Below are 23,720 nucleotides of genomic sequence, written 5' to 3'. Positions count from 1 at the left end.
AAATAATTATCAGAGTTAAGCATTTATCCTTCTGGGATATACACATTTGCTAAATGCTCCTTGCTTCTTTCATACTTCTACTCTTAACACCACCTTCTGTAATGCTTTTCCAGAAAGCAAATGCTCTTTATTTATCATTTTATCTCTATAGGATTCTTGGTCATAGGAGAACACATAATGTTTATTAAGTAAGTTAATGTTGGATAATTGCAGAAAGAATTCACAAAGTAGTATTTACCTTCTCCTGTATAGGGAAACCAGCTAAAGTAACTGAAACCATTTCTTAAGAAAAATGTTACTTAGTTAAGTTTGCAGTAAATGATACTGATGATGCTTTTTGGGGAAAGGGATGTTGAGAGACTTTAAATTAAAGGTTTTTGTTTGTTTGTTTGTAATCAATTGAAACCTAATTCTAACTTTTCATTTAGAGCATAAACAAAAACATGTAATTATGACATATCTCTTGGTAGCAATGCAGGAAGGGAAAATGAGTCTTCTGCCTAGTGAGCTAGTTAGGAAAGAAAGCAGTTACTAAAAGAGTGGATATTTATTTCCTACTTCATCAGCATCTTCTGACAGTGGCCACCCTTCTAGAGAAAGAAACTCTATGGGATTTTTGAAAAATACTGTATATAAGCATATACCGTTTCATCTTACCATACTCATCTAAGAAAAGCCACCCTTCCTCCCTTCCAGCCTCTGGAAAGATGTCTATAATGGACCATCACTATATCAGACAGCATTCATAAGTCAAGAGAGAATAGTTTCCAGAGCTGCCAGGTTTCCCAGGAAATCTTTGTCTCCTTAGCTAATACTGTGACATTTTGTAGAATTTATCATAAGGCATAGTATATGTAGTGGATATTTCTAATTTAGTCTAGCAGTCTTTTGTTTCATATAGAATAAATCTCCCTCCGTCAGAAAAAAAGTTGGAAAGTTCTGTCTAATGAGTGAAAATTTCCATTTATAAAGTTTTCTTTAAGAAGAAAAGATATTCTTTCAATCACACCACAGAAAGTTCAAAAACAAAGCAATTATATTTTATCCAGAGTATTAGAAATTCCAAAATAAAGACCACAAATGTGAAGGTCTTACTATATTTTGTCTATACGTAGTGAACATTTTGAAGCCATAACATTATAAAGAAAGCCCTTTCTTTTTCCCACTTTCTTCCTGAGAAATGCAGAGACAAAAGAATGTTCAACAAAGAACAGAGAACTAATTTTTTTCCAGTTTGTCACTTCATGGATAAAAAGTAGAGACAGAATGGTGAAGCACCTGTTGCTTTAAAGGCAATAAACTAGTGAAATGTTTTAACAGAAGTCATCAGCTTTCAAAGATCTCTTTTATCCAGTTCACATCACTCACTGCTCTTAATTCCTTTGTCACATTTTTTACTGCATTACAAGTAATCCTTGAAATCCATGGAGCATTTTATATATAACTAGAACCATGTGGATGGTTCTCACATGTTCAGTGTAGCCTCAAATCCCAACATTTCTTCTGTTCCTCCTTTCCCACATATTAGATGCAGGTTTGAGAAGCATATCTTGTCGTAATAGGAGGACTTCATCCCCCAGTCACCACTTTCCACCTAGGAAGGCTCTAAATGCAGTTTTGGGTAGGCTTAAGATAACAGAGCCATCAACAGTCCCTTAGCTGCTCTTTGATCTCAGCCACTGCATTCCATACCCTTCCTCTCTTCCTGAGGAGCTAGTTCCTCAAGCAGCTGCTTCTCATGCCAGTCCATTGGTTATTTATATGTAACTGTATACACTAGCCAACAGAAAAGATTTGTAGAAATATTTTATGAAATCTTATTCAGATGAAAGTTAAGATTAATAGTGTTTATTTCATTCCTTCTGGAATAGTACTGTTTACCACAGATAGGTTGGAGTGAGAGACAAAAAATTTCTCTCCCAGTCTTAAGTTGAATAGCTTCGATGCTATTACCTCTCAACCCACACTACTTTTATTTCCCCACATAATATATAAGGATAAATCTTCAAGTAAACTCTAATTCTCTACTGTTTATTTATTGGTATTAACTCCTGAGAGAACAGGGTTTTTTTAAAGGTTGAATACAGCAATAAGAGCAGCATAGTCCAAAACTAAGAGAGACTAAAATTGATCGGTCTCTCCTGAGGTTCAGGATTACCCAAACCTAAGATGCTTACACATAAGGCAATGGCAAATTAATAGATGTTTTATTTGCTTTCTCTTTCTAAAGCACAGCAGTTATTCGTATATTGAGTCTTTAGGGTCAGTTACACTGTGAATGTTCTCCCTAATTGCTTTTCTTATGCCTTCTATGTGATTTTTGTATAAGTATATATTTTCAGATGGTACATATATTTTCTGTAGTGTTGATTCTAATCTTTACAGTTTATTTAGAGTGTTTTAAGTTTTATAGTGGTATTTATCTTGGACAGCTCCCTATTCAAATATTTCTCTTGTGTCTTTGCTCTCTGGTGTTAAAAAAATCCATTGCCTCTTTGATTTTTTAAATTTTTCCCATTTTCTTTTAGAATGTGGTTTTTATTGTTATTTGTTGCATCTTGTTCTTGCCTTTGTTTTCCCCAGAAAATTTTGCATAGGCTTTTAAACCGACATTCTAGCCAAAAAATAATGTGAATATATATTCTTTACTCTTTTCAGTTTTAATCTGAGTGCTCTTTTTTATCTATTAAAATATTAGCTAAAGAAGAAAATGTTATATTAACTGTTCAGTCATTCAGCTGCCTAAAGGATTTGAGAGAGTTGGGAAGAAGTCTGTGGCCTACATCTACTGTTTGGAAATTCTGTCTGTTCTACAAAGTTAGGATTTATCCCATCCCATGGGGATGGGCTTTTAGTTTCATTTTGTTCCTCCGTTTGGGGGTACCTTCAAGTTCAGGGAAATATCCTTACAGTTTTAGGTTTTAAGTTTGTATAGCCATAAATACAGTATTTTGCTCTGCCCAATCAAGATATAACTTGCTGATGCTGGTCAGCAAGTTTAATGAATGATTAAAACTTCAAGTAAGACATTTTTGTACTTTTCTGTGGCTTACCCAGCCCCTGCACATTAGGAAGTATCAGTAACAGCGCTACCTTAGCCCATATGGTCCCTTTGTACAAATTAGATACAAATACTCATTCCTCAGTACACTCTACTGCCATTTGCTAGATGATCATAATCACTACAATCTCAGTGGTGCTCCTTAGAATCATGCAGTGCACACCACTGTACATGGTAGCCCTAACCACTAAGGCAGTTCAGAATTTTATCTTCCCTTTCATTATACCACATTGTTCTCTCTGGAGGAAGAAACTGGTTTTCAGTCTGGGTGTTGTCTTACAGTTTGGTCCAAATTTTCAGTACCCAAAAAATCCCCTGGAACAAGTTTAAAATTTCAGCATGACTTTTTAGTTCTTTTGGGTTTTGTTGTTTTTTATTGTTTTTTGTTGTTGTTTTTGCCAGGTTGTGGGAAGAGGGTATGTTTTAAAAACTTTCAGTTACTGCTCTCATAAATTTGTTGAGAGCTGGCACTTACCTGTCATCCTAGGAGACTGAGGCAGGAGGATGACAAGTTCAAAATCTAGCCTCAGCAGTTTAGCAAGGCCCTAAACAACTTGGTGAGACCTTGTCTCAAAAAATAAAAAGAGCTGGGGATGTGTTTTAGTGATTAAGTGCCCCTGGGTTCAGTCCCTGTTACCCACCCCCCCACACACCCCAAAATATATATATATATATATATATATATATATATATATATATATATATGATCTTTTGATTTAATTAAGAGTTAACTCTCTTCAGGAAGGTACATAATGTTGTTTATTTATTTACTTATTTTTGAGAAACCCAGCATAGAGAAAAGTTTTTCCAAGATTTTATTTCCAAGTGAGTTCTTATATATTCTTATATAAATTAAGAGTAAAAAACAAAAATCCAAAGGGCCAATGGGATAAACTAAAAACTTGGTTTATGCAGCAAATCTTATAATACCTGGAGATTCCAGCTTCTTCTAGTGTTGATACATTCTTCATAGCCTTGAAACAATCCTTGATACTTAACAAGGATTTTAAACATAAGCAGCAACATTTATACTGAAATTTGTATCCTTAATATATTGCTTAAAATTGCAGTTTGCCTTATGGTACTTTTTAGTCTTTGTAAGCAACTGATTTAACCCTAGAAGATAAAAGATAACAACAATCATTTTTCTTGAAGTCCTGAAATAGCCAATCTGTGTCAGCACATTGAATATAGATGCTTTTGTTATGGTGTCTCATTATGACTAGGATTAAACTAGTGGTAAGCTCTTTAAAAAGTGTGTGTTGATGTTATTGGAAAGATGAAAGCATTTGCATCTTGTGTTGTAGTTTTATTTGACATGTAATAGTGTTTATAACAACTCCAAACTATGCCTACTTGTATTTTTTTGAAAGACATTCTGTTTTCACTCACATCTCTAATCATTTTAAGTTTATATAAACATAACATTGGTACTCTTCTGTAACATGCATTCTTCAAAGTACTTTGGATGTCTAATAAATCATACAGTAGTTCTGACTTACTGCATCAGTGGAGTCAGAGGTGTGCTGTGTCAATGTTAAGCAAGAAATGTTTTTCTTATGAAAGACTTACATTTAAAACTATATTTTACATTTTCCTACATTTTGAACAGAATATTCTCTACATAATTGGTTTCTCAGTGACTGAAGATCATCACCATGAATATACCAAGGAACCATTAATGAGTTGTAACAAATTTGATTGGTTCAGACCATTGATAGCATGTCTGCCTGTATTATTTTTCTCCTCTGCCTCACTATCAGGCTATTAGATCTCCCTTCTGCTCTTGGTGTATTTGATTCTAGTATTTATATATTTTCAGTGCAAAATATACATTTTATTAAAGCCATTTGGAAAGATACATTCAAAAATACCTTGTGCTCAATAAAAATCATCCCATGCTGATAATGAAGGTTACCATGGAATAGATATTGTATTTTCAGCAAAAATTGAAAATTTGCAGAAGTTTAGAATGGGATAAAAATGCCAGGAAAAAAAATCTTCATAAAATGTACCAACACACAATGCAAAGAGTTATAGAAACAAGTGCTAATTAACTTGTAAGAAATTTATTCAACATTTTAAATTCAATTTGGTTTTAAAAGGAAAAAGATTACCAATCATGTTACGTCCTATGTAAAAAGTATGGAATTATACTTAATATAATAGATTATATAGTCTTATGCAGTTAAGAATTTTCACTGATTCTTCTTCAGCTACAAATTTGTGACATCACTCTGGCTTATCCCTATTTTTTCTTCTAAGAATGAGCAAGGTCTCAGTGTCACCATGCCCCTCAAACTTGGCAGATATACCCCCCCTTCAAACTTACTGGAGAGAGTTTGAAGGAATCCTGAATAGTTGTTTAACTACCTGAATTTAAAATGGTACAAAATAATCCTTGGAGTAACTATTTGGTTTCTTTCTTTTAATCAATTTACAATTAGAGTTTACTTCTTTCCATCCCTGTATTACCCATCCATCCTAACTCAGTTGATGATCAAGAGTGACAAGGAGAGGGAGACAGACTGTTGACCAAAATCAATTGTATATTGCTAGTTTTGCTTTCCATTCTGAAAAATAAAAACTATGATAAAGAATTTATAAAATTTTCACAGAAAAGCCCCTCCCTCCCTCCCCTCCCTTCCCACTCTACAGAGTTAAAACCAGAACTTTTGATAACTCTGGCAATAAATAAATACCTTAATCCCCAAACAAAGACAAAAGTCAAGGTATCTATCTTTTTTGTTTCCAGGTTGCTTCTGATTAGACTTGAAGCATAGCACTAGGACAAAGTTTTCTGCACCTGAAATGAATTATATCAGTCTTTTGGGAATTGAAATCCCCAATCATAGGAAGTTCTAAGGTATTCTCAGCAGTCTGTCAAAACAGAGGGGTTGGAGGACCAGATAAGGCCTCTTTCTCCCTGATACTTCATGTGGGAAGAGTAGTGAACAAGGCAACTTTAATTCCCAAAGAGTATTATAAATATGACCTAAGTATCAAATAAAGTTTAGAAAGCTTACCCTTGTGGAAAATGAAGGGCCTTAGAGGTGAAACAAGTGTCACTGCTACAGTTCTACTGGCCTAATACATTCAGCATGAGATTATTAAATGTTTTTCTGGCAGAAAAAAACTCCCTTACATTTGGAAATAAACATTTGATGAATGAATATGCAAATCAGGTTATGATCATATGTAATCGGTTGCAATAAATACACAGAAAATTGTTCAGTATCTAGAGAGTAGAATGGTGTAGTCAGGACCAGTCTAATGCTGATGAGTTAACAAAACACTGTATGAAATTAAAATTCATGTGTAACTAACTCACAGAAAAGTATTCCATTTTGTGCAGTGCATTCAGTTACAAAAAAGAAAAAGTGATGCAGCAGGCCCAGAATTTCCTAGCCACCTTACTTTCTCCTACTCTTGTGTATACAGACAGATGAAGGACTTCATTTTCTTGCATGGCTTTTTTATATTCATGATTTCAAAAACAGTTTTTTAATCAATTGAACTAAACCTTGAGATTCTGTATCTCAACCAATGAAGAAGCAAAAGGAAGAAATCATAATTACTTGTAAGTTTGTTTGTTTTGCTCAGCTAGCCTTTTAAAATCTTGGGGAGGACTTCTTGTGAAGTTCTGGTCTTAGGAATCAGTAATAGGACACTTGATAACATTTGTTTCATTTTTCTTTCTGCGTCTCCTTTTATAGAAACCAAAATTGTTATTTTTTTTTATTGGTTGTTCAAAACATTACAAAGCTCTTGACATATCATATTTCATACATTAGATTCAAGTGGGTTATGAACTCCCATTTTTACCCCAAATACAGATTGCAGAATCACATCGGTTACACATCCACATTTTTACATAATGCCATATTAGTAACTGTTGTATTCTGCTACCTTTCCTATCCTCTACTATCCCCCCTCCCCTCCCCTCCCATCTTCTCTCTCTACCCCATCTACTGTAATTCATTTCTCTCCTTGTAATGAGAGCAACTAAGAACAGAGCAGGGAGGAAGAGCAGGAGGAAAAGATTCACATTAAACAGAGACATGAGGTGGGAGGGAAAGGGAGACAAAATTGTTATTTTTTTAAACCATATATAAGTTTTCTCTGCCTATACCCTTTATTAGTGTTGAACTGGTAGAGGTGAGGAAATATTTCACTATTTTGTGGCTTGGTTCAATGTACCATACAGGATTCCCAGTTTTCAAAATGTGTGAGTCTGACTCTCAGGACATGGAGGTCAATATTCTGGAATATTGCAGGAGATAATGAACCTCTAGATATAAAAGCCGTGCTTTCCAAAAAAAAAATGTTCTGACCAGAAGAGAATAAGAATTTATAATTTAATGTTTTAATTTGCTATGTTTTTAAACTAAATAACCAAGTTAATATAGATTGAGTAAGGGCTGAACTGTGGTGTCAGATATCCTATTTCTGTATTTCTTACATATATTGTGGCAGTTGTATGGATTAACAAGAGAAAAGGTCAAAATCCCTGATGATCTTTGCAATATTCTACAGTATTCTACAGTTCACTTCCATCCATTTTTGTCTTACACCCCAAAGACTGTCTACATCATGAACTCACATCTCAAAACTAACTTTAGTATAGTTTGCTCTACTATTGTTCTCTATCTTGGCAGACTCCTGTTTATCCTTTGAAATCCTGTAATGATACTATTCTCATAGAATTTTTTTAAATATTTTTTTAATTGTAGTTGGACACAATACCTTTATTTTATTTATTTATGTGTTGCTGAGGATCGAACCCAGGACTTCGCACGTGCTAGGTGAGCGCTCTAATGCTAAGCCACAACCCCAGCCCTCTCATAGAATTTTATACACACACACACACACACATACACATATATATACATGCATATATACACACATATACATTTTTTTGTATATATCTTTCGTAGAACTTTTGTTAATGTTGTTAATGATCAACTTAATGTGCTGGCATTATGCAAGGGTTTGTGTGTATTATTTTATTGAAGGCTTGTTTCAAAAAAAAAAAAAAACACTCTGAGATAGATACTATTATTTTCTCCATTCTACAGATCACTTAACTGAAGGTAATAGGACTTGCCCAAGTGAGAGAGCTAGAATTTAAATCTAAGCAGTTTTATTCCAGCTTACTCATTTTTCATGAGTCAACTGATGTAGAGAATCATTGATCCAAGGTTGCATACCTAGTAAATGACAGAAGTAAATTTTAATCCCAAGCAATTTGACCTCAGAGCTAGGGTTCTTAACAGTTTATTTGTTGTCCAACTCTCTTTTTGTAATTTCCACAAGAGCTGATACTTCCTGGTATCCATCTAATGATTCCCGGAACAATAACACATGATAGATTCTTAAATGTTTGAGACTGAATCAATGAACTTCTCTGCCTAAGCTAGGCATTTGTATTTGTTTTAGATATATCTGATGTTTTGACATTTGATATACCTTCTCATGTCTCCAAACTACTTTCTAATTGTATTTACTTAAGACTACAAACAGTTTGGTTGTTGTTTTTGTTTTTGTTTTGCCTAGCTCGATTTACCAAACCCAGCCTACCACAAATATGCCACTTTAAGAAAGAGAAGGCAGGGCTGGAGTTACAGTTTAGTGGTAGAGCACTTGCCTAGCATGTGTGAGGTACTAGGTTCAATTCTCAGCACCACATATAAATAAAATAAAGGTACATTGACAACTAAAAAAATATTTTTAAAAAGAAAAAGAAGGAAAGAAAAGGCAGAAATTGGAAAAAAAGGAAAGCAGTATCCCCCAAAACAATATGATTAGTTTACAGAATATGAAAACAGCAGCAGCAGTAATGAAAAAAAGTCACCTGAAACCTATGAGCAAAGGAAGGAAGGAACAACAGAAAATAAAAAAAGGAGAGTGTGCACACATGTCATCAGGAAAAGCCTACAGATGAAAGGAAAGAAGAAACAGAGAAAGGAAAAGAAGAGGCTAAGACGAAGTTTACATTTTCCACCAAAGGCTGGTTGTAAACTATGCTTTTTAATTTTGCATTCATTACTGTGTGCCATAAATTCGCAGCATTTGGACATAGCCACTTGTAAACTAGTTAACTCAAGCATAGAGTGGAACTCAACTGACTTCTGGTCCTTTGCCTAGAGCTATTGAGTAGATGATCTCGTCCCTTTTAACTCTTAAAATCCCATGTTAGTATCACTTACACTCCATTGTGTGCAAAGCACAGTATGGTGAAACCAAAATGTAATGTATGCTCTAAGGGTTTACAGTCTATTTGAAAAATTAGACAAAAATGACTTGGTTTTTATTACAATACATTCCTAGAGATGACATAATACAGCATCTTTTTTTCCTTTAAGGAATAGTATCAGGGTTATTGCATTCTTGACCATTAGATTCATCTAGTATATCTAAGATTTGATAAAAATGGTTATTAAAATGAAGTAAAGCAAGATAAGGCCTACAAAGGATTTTAAATATCATTGGCAAATTAATTTGCCAAATTCTATGAACCATAGGTATGTGATAAGCATAAATATATAAATACATATTGACTATTCTTATTGTCCTTTAATATACACTTTTAAAATTCAAGTTCTGTGTGATAAAGATGACCCAAATAAAATTATGTTGGTTCATCAGCCTGGAATTAGAAAGGTTTTGTTAATTTCAGAACAATGCTTTTTTCCTCTACATAAATTTTGTTGTGGTGGCAAAGAAACATATTCAGAACATCCTACTTACCCTAAATTTGTATGGGAGAAATAATGCATACTGTTTAGGAAATGGACAACACTTAGTCCAGGACCTAAATAATAGCTAATTCTGGTTCTACTCTTTGTTATTTATTCTCTAGAGTCTAGCTTAAATCCTACTATTTTCACGAAAACATCCTCAACTGTCAATACCCACACTGCTTTTTCTATTTTTCGAATTTACATCTTTCTTAGAAACACTAGGGTAAGAAGTGGATGAGTCTGGGGTTAATGTTATACTACCTGTTCTGTCATTTGGTTTGGTGTCGTTACTTGCTATGTTAATCTGGCAAGCTAGTTGACCTTAATAATCTTTATAAAATGATGTTGATAAAAACAGTGTCTGCTCCTAGGGCCATTGTGAAGATTGAGAACATTTGTATACAGCTGTTAGAAATTTGTATTATGTATACTATATACTTAATAAACATTACCTATTACTGTGTGTATTTACTACTATACAATTGCCTCCTTAATTCATGTTTTGTCTCTGCCTAGAGTGTTCTGAAATTTGTAAATAGTTAAGTACACATGTTTTACTACTGAGGATGGAGGTTAAAGAGGGAAAGGTAGTATGGTGACATGAGGCATCTACTACATATTTCATAAGGGAAGTGGTATGATTAAAATCAACTATGGTAATAACCTCTGAGGGATTATTTTGTATTCAGTAATAAGAGTTTGAGGAACAGTGGAGAGGATTAGGAAAAGGTGAGGTATTATTGGTGCTGGCAATGAAAGTCAGAAGGTTTTAAGGTAGTAGAAAAGGTTTGTTTATACCAGGGAGCAGGAGGAATTAAAAGCTGCCGTATTAAATGGAATTGAGAGAGTGCTGGTAGAAGGGTTGAAGTTAAGGTTTTATACCATACCATCTACTAATGGTATAGTAGATGCAGACTACAAATTCATGGTCTTCAATTCTGACAGGATTCGTCTTAGAAATTAACCAGTGAAAGAGAGCTTTAATTTCACCTTCTCCACCTTCTCTTGTTCACTAGAGAAGAAACTGAAAAGGATGACATACCACCCAATCATCTAAATCAATAAAATGACACTTTGCTGAACAGTTTACTCTTTTCATGACTCCTCAAGAATATAATCCTAAGTGAGTTACAAATAGTCTACATATAGGCATATAGGAAATAACAGGAGATAGAGGAATTTTTAGGGCCTAAACCTTCTAGAAGGAAATAAAAGGATTTCTTTCAGAATAGTTTTTATATGTGACATCTATATACACATATATATAGATAGATACATCTGTATATATACATACATATAATTGAGTAGTATTCAGTTATAAAGAAAAATGAAATCTTGTCATTTGTAGCAAAATGGATAGAACTAGAGAACATTATGTTAAATGAAGTAAGTCAGACACAGAAAGACAAGGACTTTGTGTTCTCTCTCATGGAAACCAAAAAAAGTTGTCTTAAAGATAAAATAGTGATTACTGGAGATTGTGCTGGCAGGGAGAGGCTGGATGCAATCAGTGTACTCTGAATTCATATGTGAAATGCAAATTTGTTAAATAAAATGGTATATCTGTGAGTATGTACAGTTAACATGTATTAATTTTAAAATGTTTTAATGCAGTGTCATAAAGCTTTCCCCTGTTTTCTTCTTCAGTTCTATACTTTTAGCTTTTATGATAACTTCTTTGATCTACTTTATATTAATTTTTGAAAAGAAAGAAAACAATTTTTATGTCTTGGTTTAAGAGAATGAGAGGGGACTGGGGTTGTGGCTCAGTGGTAAAGCACTTGCCCATGGGTTCAATCTTCAGCACTACATTAAATTAATTAATTAATGTTAGGTTTTTTTCAAAAATGAGAGATGAGAGATTTGCGTGTTTACTTCTTGGTGGGGGTGAATATTAAGACCAGGAAAGAGTAAGATTAGTACAAGGTAGAGGACCGCATGAAAACCAAACAACAACAACAAAAAAAAAACAGAGTCAGTGATTCATCTTGTTATGAGACCACTAAAAGAGGGGTCTCAAATGAGTAGTTGATCCCTTTAGTTGGTTGAGGTTTGGAAAGAAGAATTTATTTATACAGAAAGAATTCCGTTCTTGTTTTTTTGTTGTTTTTTTTTTTTTAAGTCTTGAACTTCAACATTAGAAAGTATATAAGAGCCAACCTTTAAGAATTTGAGAATGCTTTTTCTGCATAGATTTTCAATTTTGTTAATCTCTTAATAGACTGTATATTAACATTAGTATAATAAATATAAACAGTCTCTAAGCTAATAATGTTCATATAATAATGCCCATGTTCATCCTCTTTAATTTTTTCTAATATCTAGGACTTTGCACATTCTATGACCTTTACTGAAAACACTCTAATCCACTCTTTCTTCACTATCTTAGCCATATACGTTATGTAAATTCACTGCTAAAGCACTAAGTACTTTCTCATAGGAATTAATTTTTGTCTTATTTACCATTGTTATTCTGCAGATGCTTAATAATGGTTTGTTAAAATACAATCTTCTGTTTCTTTGTGCAGATATCAATTTTTACTATGTACATATCTGCCTCATGTGTAAAATATTCAGAAAATATTAATAAAATTCAGTTTTCCAATTGTTGGGATGAGTATCGACTCTTATAATTAAAACATGCCTCTTTAGTTGTTTTCTAGTGAATTTTTCCCCCCAAGGGAACAGGGAATTGATCAGGGGCACTTAACCACTGAGCCACATCCTCTAGACGTTTTATAATAAATTTAAGGGGAAAAAGAAACAAAGGCTAAAGATTTTGAATTTGGGTACAGATCTTTGCAATATTACCAAATAACCTGTATTTGTCCTGTATCCTGGTAGAGAATATGTATTCACAGAATGCAAAAAGGTATTAAAAAAAGACTGCCAACCTATTGTCTAATTCAGAAGAGAATTAATATTAATTAAAAGACTTAGATCAGCCCAAAAGGAGCTGTTGATGGCTTTGAATTTGAAGAGCTTTACACAACTGAAATTCATCTTTTTCTCAATTTTATTTAATTAGCAATCACTAAACATTGCATGTGTCAGGGTAGATCATAGGGTTAGTACTAAGTGTGAGAAGTAGGTCCAGGAAGAATGTGTGGTCCAATTAAGAGCAAGCATTGCAATGCCTTAGGAAAGCAACCCATGATGAAAGTCTGCTTTTGGATTTCACAGACATTTCATAATACATTCTTGTGTCAGGATTCCTGCACTGACATTGGTATCCATGTTAACTGCTGTATCATCTTCCTCCAGTCTGCCTAGCCACAGTGCCCAGTCATGTTTGGGAGGATAGTGTGGTGCTTCAAGAGATTGAAACCCCTTTGAGTCAAACAGACCTGATATTTTAGCATGGCTCTGCTATATCTACTGTATCAGTTTCCATATCTACTATACATCTATTGTCAGAGTTATTATGAAGATTAACTAATAATCTGTATAAAATGCTAAATTAGTAAAAGTGCCTAGCACGTAATAAGTACTCAATGAAAGGTTAGCAAGAAAGATTTCATTGTTGTTCTTTTCAGCAGTTGGTCAAGATCTATGTCCTGTTGCCTCAGATAGACTCTAACACTAACAATATTTTATACATCTTTGTTCTTCTAGCATTTTCTGTGTATGATTTTTCCCTTGTATTTCTGAAAGCAGAGTTGTTTATTACAAATGATATAGTTTTTCCTTATGAAAACACAACTTTACATGATCTGTTGCCTTACTATTTCTCTGAACTTACCTTTTGCCACTCCCTTTTTTCCTCTGGTAACATTGGTCCCCCTGCTATTCCTTGAGCACACCAAGTATATGCCTACCTCGTGGACTTTTGCTTAGAATGTTCTCCCTCAAAAGAGACCCATGAAACTCATGATTCACGAATCCCACATCATTTAGCCTCTTTAAATGTCCGTCACTTCAGAAAGAGCTTCTATCTAAAGTATTACCTTTACACCTACTTTTCCTCTCTGTTTATTCATATCACTTTTCACCATCTTAACATTATTTTTTGCATTTATTCCCTGTCATTCTCCCTTTCTGTAATGTAACTTCCCTTAAATTAGTCTGTTCACTGCTCTACCTCCAGTGCCTAAAACAGTACAAAGTAGGCACTTAGTATTTGTTAAATGAATGATTTAAAGGTTTGGGGGTTGTCAAACCTACACATGAAAATTACTCTGTAAAGATTATTCTAGAAGTAACTGAATTACTTCTTTTTACTAAAAAAAAAAAAAAAAATCTTAAAAGTTTTTTTTTTTTTCCTTTAGAAAAATGTTGACTGTGGAGCAATAGAAAAACTATCTCTTCGTAAACAGCGGTTCATGCAGTTTTCTTCACTAGAACATGAAGGAGAATATTATATGACACCACGAGACTTCCTCTTTTCAGTAATGTTTGAGCAAATGGAACGTGAGTTTTTGCTTTTTGTTTTTACATTTAAAAAATAAACCGCAGAGCTAGAAAACCTGCTTTTCAGAATTGGTAACAGCTTTTCTTTATTTTAATTGTCATTCTTTGTACTATGCATTTACTTATTATGGATTTTTCAAGTGCAAATGTTTATATTTATCTATCTTACAAATGTTGTTTTGTCTATGGGTTTTTCTATGGAGAAAAAAATACATAAGTTTTTAAAAGCCCCTAAATTTATTCTTAATAATTAACATCCATTAGTTATTAGTTTTGGTGGTATTTATGTTTTAAATTGGCAAAAAGAAATAAAAATAGATTAGAGATGTTAGGAGAACCACTTAATGGAGTCATTAAGTTATTATGATATGGGTAGAAAATCTTGAAGAAATATAATGGGAATTAAAAATTCAAAACCTTTAATTATATAATTTTATTTCATAAACAACAAACTCAGTTATTCCAAGTGGTATCAAATTCTTAATTCTGTAACTAAACTAATCCTTTCACTTTGTAGAGAACAGATTTGTGCACATATGTTGCAGAAGTAGTCTATGGAAAACTTTTCAAGGTGCTCTGTAGTATTCCCTATAAATAGGTATCTATGCAACAACTGAAATGGGTGAGGGCAAGATGAGCAGTCAGAGAAGTATAGATCAAATTGGAAAAGATAAAGAGGACTTAGAAAGACATTATAAATACTTTGGGATGATTTGAAAAAACATCATAATATATGCTAGGGGCAATAAGTTTACCAATCACGAATAAAGAGGACTTAGAAAGACATTATAAATACTTTGGGATGATTTGAAAAAACATCATAATATATGCTAGGGGCAATAAGTTTACCAATCACGAAACTAAAGGATTACTTTTGGCAGTAATGAGAGATGAAACTGAAAAACAAATAAGGGCCAAAGATTTCAGTGATCCTCTCTGATCCTCAGAGCAATGTGTATTTGGCAGGGATTTGTGGACTTCATCTTGAATCAATGAGGGAACAATGAAAGTTTGTGAATAGGAAAATAAGTTGGTAAACATGTGTTTAGGTTATTTTACTCTGGCTTATTTGGAGGGAAGATTAGCAGTATATATCAAAAACTTTAAAAAAAAATATTGACCTACATCAGTGCAGTAAGTTCACTAAGTAAATAATGAGATGCGAAAAGATTTCTTTTAAAAAGTAGTTTAATCTTTGGGCGCAATGGTACACACCTGTAATTCCAGCAGCTCTAGAGGCTGAGGCAGGAGGATCATGAGTTCAAGACCAGCCTTAGCAATTTAGTGAGACCCTAAGCAACTTAGTGAGATCCTGTCTCTAAATAAAATATTTAAAACGGGTTGGGGATGTGGCTCAGTGGTTAGGTGCCCTTGGGTTCAATCCCTAGTACCAAAAAAAAAAAAAAAAAAGTAGTTTAATCTCCCTAACACTTGACGAACTCAGACATTTGTGTTTCCCGCCCAGCAAAAAAAAAAAAAAATTATTAAAAGGCTTAAAAATAGAAAATCAACAATTCCTCAGATTTGTCAGAAAATTGAGGGCACATTGATGTAAATAGTACAGACAAGCAGATATAGAGAATCAGAGTTTGCCTAGAGCAGAAACCACCCAGAACCCACCATTGCAACAGTGTCAGGCAAGAATATTAAAGGGTAATTGACTAACTACTACTGAGTGTGGACCAGCTTGACTGATAAAAAGCTCCTGAAGACCTAGCTGTAAAGATACCCATATGCTTTTCAGTTTTACTTTGAGAGCCCCACCAGGTTCTCAGAAGAAAAATCCAAGGGAAAAAAACCTCTCTTCCTTCTTTCAGGGGATGGGGAAAATGGCCATTTTTTAATATTCCCCCAAAGCATTTCATTCTCCTTAACAAAAGCCTACATAGAAACTGTCTTACCAAAACCCCCCTGACTGAGAACATGAAAATTCCCAATTCCAGCCCCTCCTAGCCTTCTTGTCTTAAAACAACAACAACTAAAAAGGATTTTTTTACAGGCATAGCCCAAGGCACAGTTTTAGTTACTAAAACACTGAGAGCTGGTCATCTAGGCTGTATAACATATCCATACACCTTACCACCACATCAGTGGAGCCCTCTATGTAAATACAGCAAACAGTAAAAATAATCTAGTCCTAGCCAGATAAACAAAAGTCTTTCTGCCTCAGTAATTTTTACCCAATGCACCATGTCTGACCGACCCAATGAAAAAGTCACAAACCTTGCTGAAAGATAAAAAGTACACAAAGGACAAGGCAAACATCAGTGCCAGATGAAAATGCAACTGACATTTTGGAATTATCAGACCAGGAATCTAAAATAACCGTGATTAATATATTAAGGGCTCTAATGAAAAAAGTGCACAGTGTTCAAAAACAGATCTTGAATGTCCCCCAAAGGCACATGTGTTTCAGGCACTGTTAGAAGGTGGTAGAACCTTTAGGAGGTAGGGTCTAGTGGAAGGAAGTTAGGCTATTGGGGACATGCCCTTGAAGAGGATATTGGGACCCTGGCCCCTCTTCTTTATCTCTTCACTTTCTGTCACCATTAAGCAGCTTTGGAAGCACCAGTGTGTATTTCCAGCCGTGATGTTCTGCCTTACTACAAACCTGAAAGAAATGAGACCAAATTGATCATGGGTTGAAACCTCCAAACTGTGAGCCAAAATAAACCTTTCCCTTTATAAGTTGATTGTGTCAGGTTATTTTAGCACAGTAATGGAAAAATGACCAACACTGTAAGGTAAGCAGAGAGGAATAAACAGAACAAATCAGAAAGAAGTGTTGGAAATCAAAAACTATAACAGGAATGAAGGATGTCTTTGGCTCATCAGTATAATCAATGGATGAGGAATGAATCTGTGAGCGTGAAGATATGTCATTTGAAGCTTCCCAACTTGAAAAGCAAAGAGGAAAAACAGAAATTTCAAGAACTATGGATGATTACAAAAGGTACGACATAATGGGAATACCAGAAGAAAGAGGAAAAAGAATAGAAGGCATATGGAAATAATAATAATCAACAAACAGTAAACCACAGAGTCAAAAAGCTTACCAAACTCCAAGCAGAATGAATATCAAAAAACACCTGGGCATATTAAACTGCAGAAAATTAAAGGAAAATAAAATGTGTTGAAAGAAGTCAGCAGGGAATAAAACACTTTACCTAGAGAGAAATAAGGTTAAGAATTATATCCGTCAGGACTGTAAATTGGTGCAGCCAATATGGAAAGCAGTATGGAGATTTCTTGGAAAATTGGGAATGGAACCACCATTTGACCCAGCTATCCCTCTCCTCTGTCTATACCCAAAGGACTTAAAAACAGCATACTACAGGGACATAGCCACATCAATGTTTATAGCAACACAATTCACAATAGCTAAACTGTGGAACCAACCTAGATGCCCTTCAATAGATGAATGGATTTAAAAAAATGTGGCATATATACACAATGGAATATTACTCAGCAATAAAAGATAATAAAATCATGGCATTTGCAGGTAAATGGATGGAGTTCGAGTGAATAATGCTAAGTGAAGTTAGCCAATCCCAAAAAAACAAATGCCGAATGTTTTCTTTGATACGAGGAGGCTGATTCATAGTGGGATAGGGAGCAGGAGCATGGCAGGAATAGAGAACTCTAGATAGGGCAGAGGGGTGGGAGGGGAAGGGGCATGGCATTATTAATCATGGTGGAATGTAATGATCATTATTATCCAAAGTACAGGTATAAAGACATGAATTGGTGTGAATATACTGTGTATACAACCAGAGATATGAAAAATTGTGCTCTATATATGAAATAAGAATTGTAATGCATTTCGCTGTGATATATAAATAATAAATAAATAAAAGAATTATATTCTGCTTCTTTTCATAAATCACGTAAGCAAGAAGAGGATGAATCAAATATTTTAAGCATGGAAAGAAAAATCCACCAACCTAGATTCTATGTTTTGTGAAATTATCCTTCAGAAGTGAAGACAAAATAAAGGCTTTCTCAGACAAACAACAGTTGAGGGAATTTAATATCAATAGGATTTGCTTTATAAGAAATTGTCAGGTTCTCCAGAGAAAAGGAAAATAACATAGGCTAGGAATTTAGATCCACATGAAGAAAGGAAGAGAATCATATGAAGTCAAATCATTTATTTATTTATTTTTCTGTCCTGAAGAGAACTAACATAGCAGTTCATTCAAAATAATAATAGGGAATACCCTATTAAAAGGTACTCATACGTGGGGCTGGGTTGTGGCTCAGTGGCAGAGTGCTTGTCTAGCATGTGTGAAGCACTGGGGTTGATTCTCAGCACCACATACAAATAAATGAATAAAATAAAGGTCCATCAAAGTGTTCTTTAGTTGTAAATGTATATTGCAACCACTAAAAAATTTTGTTAAAGATATAGAATTGTCATGCTAAGAGGAGAAAAAAAATCAAATTATGTTAAATGCTCAGTTAAAACCAGAGAAGGCAGCTAGGCATGGTGGCATGTGCCTATAATCCCAGCAACTCGGGAAGCTGAAGCAGAAGGCTTGCAAGCTTGAGACCAACCTCAGCAACTTAGCAAGGCCCTAAGAAACTTAGTGAGATCTTGTCTCAAAATAAAAATTAAAAGGGCTGAGGATGTAGCTCAGTGGTTAAGCACCTCTGGGTTCAACCCAATATTAAAAAAAAAAAAAAAACAGAAGTCAGAAAGTGAGGGAAGACAAAAAGAAAAACAAAAAAGGGCAATAAATAGAAAACATTACAGATGTGTTGGGTTAAAAATGAAGGGATAAAGAAAGATATACAATACTAACAGTAATCAAAAGAACACTGGAGGGCTGGGGGTTGTGTCTCGGTGGTAGAAAGAGCACTTGCCTCATGTGTGAGGCACTGGGTTCGATCCTCAGTACTGCATAAAAATAAATGTATTGTGTCCACCTACAACTAAAAATATTTTTTAGAAAAGAAAAGAAGAACAACAACAACAACACTGGGCTGAGTGTAGAGGTGTACACTTACAATCCTAGTGGCTCATGAGGTTGAGGCAGGAGGATTGCAAGTTCAGTACCAGCCTTGGCAATTTAGCAAGGCTCTAAGCAACTTAGTGAGACCCTGTCTCAAAATAAAAACTTATTAAAAAGGGCTGGGAATGTGACTCAGTGGTAAAGTACCCCTTGGTTCAGTCCCCAGTATAAGAAGGAAGGAAAGCTGGAGTAGCCAGGGGTGGGTAGTGGCATATACCTGTAATCCCAGCAGCCAGGAAGGCTAAGGCAGGAGGATTACAAATTCAAGGCCCACTTGGGCTACTTAATAAAACCCTGTCTCAAAAAAAAAAAAAAAACAGAGAAGGCAGAAAGTAAGGGAAGACAAAAAGAAAAACAAAAAAGGGTAATAAATAGAAAACATTACAGATGTGCAATTAATCTTGACTATATTAATAATCATTTTATATATGAATGATCTAAATTTATCAATTAGAAAATGTAGGAATGTAACTTAGTGGTATAGTGTCCCTGGCTTTCATCTTTAGTACCAGGATAGGAGAATGGAAGGATGGAAGGAAGGAGCCAGCCAAAGTAGCTATAATTATTTTAAGACAAAACAGATTTTCTGAGCTAGGAAAATTATCAGCAATAAAAAGGGGCATTGCAAAATGATTTTAAAAGGGATAGTTGTCTAAAAATACATAACAATCCATAGTATGTGCACACCTAACAGTAGAGCATCGAAATTAAGGTAAAAACTGATAGAACTCTAAAGAGAGATAAACATATCCTTAGAAACTACAAGGGCTCGCTCTCTCTCTCTCAGTAATGGGCAAATCAAGCAGAAAACCAAGGATATATCTGAACAAAACATCACCTCCAATCAACTGGATCTAATCCAACAATAGTAGAATATACATTCTCTAACTAACCTGGAACCGTTTACCAGGATAGACCATAGATGGGAACTTTTGCAAGAATAGGAATCATGTGCAAGGACCAACATCCTCAACAAGACCCCTAAAGCTCAAGAAATAAATCAAGAATCAATAAGTGGGGGGGGCTGGGGATGTGGCTCAAGTGGTAGCGCCGAGAACTAAAAATAAATAAATAAATAAATAAATAAAAAGAATCAATAAGTGGGATGCCATCAAATTAAAAAGCTTCTGTACAGCAAAGGAAAAGATTAAGAGTGTGAAGAGAGAGCCTACAAAATGGGAGAAAATCTTTGCCAGCTGCTTCTCTGATAAGGGATTAATATCAAAAAGCTTAACACACACACACACACAAAACAACCCAATTAATAAATGGGCAAAGAACTAAACATTTTTCAAAAGAAATACAGATAAGCAATAAATATATGAAAAAATGTTCAACATCTCTAGCAATCAGGGAAGTACAGATCAGAACTACACCAAGATTTTATCTTATTTCAGTCAGAATGTCTGTTATCAAGAACACAAATAATAACAAATGCTGGCAAGGATGAGGGGGTGAAGTATATGCATACATTGTTTATGAGACTGAAAATTAGTTCAACCACTCTGGAAAGCAATATGGAAATTCCTCAGTAAACTAGGAATGAAAGCACTTTATGACCCAGCTATCCCACTCCTTGGTATTTATGCAAAAGAACTAAAATTAGTATACTATAGTATACTACTATAGCCTTTTCAATGTTTATAGTAGCATGATTTACAATAGCTATTATGGAATCAGCCCAGATGCTCATCAATAAATAAATGGATCAAGAAAATGTGGTATCTATACACAGTGGAGCTTGACTAAGCCATGAAGAATAACAAAATTATGGAGTTTGCTGATAAATGGAAGGAAATGAAGCATATCATGCTAAGTGAAGTTAAGCCAGACTCAGAAAATCGAGGGTTGGATATTTTCTCTCATGTGAAACTAGAACAAAGTAAGGGAAATAAAGTGAGAGTAGCAGGTATCGGATATCATAAAGATAAAGAGAAGATCAGTGAAGTAGAAGATCAAGAAGGGAGGGCAGAGGGATGGGAAAGGGCAGAAAATATGGAATTATTTAAACAAAATCATGTTATATGCATATAGAAATATATCACAAGGAATTTCACCTTTATTTATATTCAGAAAGTACCAATCCATTAAATAAATAAGAAAAGGAATGGACTGTAGAATAGAAGAAGAGTAAGGGAAAGGAGGAGAGGAAGGAAAGAGAGGGAAGAACAAGACTTGTAATCAAATTCCATGCAGGTATAATTTTGTCAAAATGAACTCAACTACTGTGTATAACTATATAACTATATACTATAATAATAATATAATTCTAATATAATAAGAATAAAATTACACAACATATGGCCTTAGACCATAATAGAATTAAACTAGAAATCAATAACAGCTGAAAAATCTTAAAATATTTGGAGATTAAACAATACACTTCTGAATAACACAAGTCAAAAAAGAAATTATAAAGGAAATTTAAAGATATTTTAATTAAGTGAAAAATGAAGATAATATCTTATCAAAATTTGCAAGATGGAATGAATGCAGAACTTAGAGGGAAATTAAATATATAAATGAGAAAAAAAAACACATTTCTATAAACATGAATGAGCCTAGAAACCCTAGTTTTTAAGCTCTTAACTGTAGACTAATTGCAGTTTCATTGATAATGCAAGTAGGGTGGGTGAATGTGTGTGTGTGTTTTGACAAGCTGATTTGAACATTTATATGGAAAAACAAGGGCCTGAACCAGCTAAGACACTCTGAAAGGGGATGGAAACAAAATGGGGAAGTTACCCTCCCAGCCTTATTATAAAGATAATTAATATCATGTGACATTGGCACAGGGGTAGACAAATTTACCAACAAAACAAATTAGCCAGAACATACAAGCATAAATATAACTTATATAATATGACAGTGATGGCAAATGTAAATCTAAATCACTGGAGAAAGGAAAAACTAGTCAGTAAATGATATTAGGACAATTCGATATTAATATGAAAAAAATGAATGCTTTAAAAATTTTAAGATAATTTAAAATCTGTCTCTATGAGTTATGCCTTCTTAAAGGCATGAAAAACACTAACATAGAAGATTGATAAAATTCAACTATATTGAAATTAGAACTTCTGTTTATCACAGGTTGCCATATAGAAATTGAAAAGACAAGCCAAAAACTGGCAGAATTTATCATAACACATATAATTGTCAGGACAACATTTATATATAGAATTAAAATTTTAAAAAGACAGGCAAATGAAGGATTTAAGGACATGATGTCTTAAGATATGCTGAATGTTATATTAATTATTTCAAGCTGAAATCACTTGAAGAACTAACTACAGGAAGGGCTGTTGGCCTGTTTTTTCCTACAGGCAGCAAACCATAAAAGAGTCTTAGAAGATGTGTTCTTCACAAACCAAGCCCAGAAAATAGCCTTGATCACCAGACTGGTAATTGAGGTGATTCATTGTAGCCCCTATTAACAGACTCCTTGAATTTCCAGACACCTTTATTTCCATTAGCTTCTACATCAAATCCCCCCCCCCCCCAATATATCTCTTAATGACCTTGGTCCAAAGATCCATTTGTCCTGTCATTCTTTCACAGATTCATTATTCTTTTTGTATTTAATTGATTTTATTTTTTTAAGTACATGACAGCAGAATACATAACAATTCTTATTACACATATAGAGCACAATTTTTCATATCTTTGTATATAAAGTATATTCACGCCAATTCATGTATGTATACATGTACTTTTTTATTACAAGTAGGTTGACACCCCATTCGTATCTTCGTACATGTACTTTGGATAATGATGTCCATCACATTCCACCATCCTTGCTAATTCTCTGCCTCTTCCCTTTCCCTCCCACCCCTCTTCCTTATCTAGAATTCATCTAATCCTCCCATGCTCCCCTACCCTACCCTACTATGAGTGAAAATATATCAGAGAAAACATTCGGCATTTGTTTTTTGGGGATTGGCTAACTTCACTTAGCATTATCTTCTCCAATGCCATCCATTTAACTGCAAATGCCATGATTTTGTTCTTTTTTAATGCTGAGTAAAATTCCATTGTGTATATGTGCCACATTTTTTTTTATCCATTCATCTACTGAAGGACATCTAGATTGGCTCCACAGTTTAGCTGTTGTGAATTGTTCTCTGTAAACATTGATGTGGCTGTGTCCCTGTAGTATTGCTGTTTTTAAGTCCTTTGAGTATAGTCCAAGGAGAGGGCTAGCTGGGTCAAATGGTGGTTCCATTCCCAGATTTCCAAGGAATCTCCATACTGCTTTCCATATTGGCTGCACCAATTTGCAGTCCTACCAGCAATGTATGAGTGTGCCTTTTTCCCCACATCCTCGTCAACACTTATTGTTTGTCTTCATAATAGTTGCCATCTGACTGGAGTGAGATTGATATCTTAGAGTAGTTTTGATTTGCCTTTCTCTGATTGCTAGAGATGATGAGCATTTTTTCATTTATTTGTTGATTGATTGTATATCCTCTTCTGAGAAGTGTCTGTTCA

General features: G+C 34.3%; 1 protein-coding gene across 4 annotated transcripts in view; it reads left to right on the top strand.

Moving 5' to 3' along the window:
- The window catches only part of Micu2 (mitochondrial calcium uptake 2), a 122,269-nt gene that overhangs the window by 27,856 nt on the left and 70,693 nt on the right, over window positions 1-23,720 (top strand). For all 4 annotated transcript variants that reach the window (XM_046447856.2, XM_046447865.2, XM_046447848.2 and 1 more), the window contains exon 2: window positions 14,073-14,214. In XM_046447856.2, the coding sequence (XP_046303812.1) occupies window positions 14,073-14,214 (142 nt within the window). The remainder of the gene's footprint in view (window positions 1-14,072; window positions 14,215-23,720) is intronic.

Source organism: Marmota monax, unplaced genomic scaffold, assembly GCF_021218885.2.
Source record: "Marmota monax isolate L192 unplaced genomic scaffold, Marmota_monax_Labrador192_F-V1.1 WCK01_AAM20220418_F8-fsc00043, whole genome shotgun sequence".
NCBI lineage: Eukaryota > Metazoa > Chordata > Mammalia > Rodentia > Sciuridae > Marmota > Marmota monax.
The sequence above is the reverse complement of the archived record's forward strand: the minus strand, read 5'-3'. Positions and strand labels throughout refer to the sequence as shown.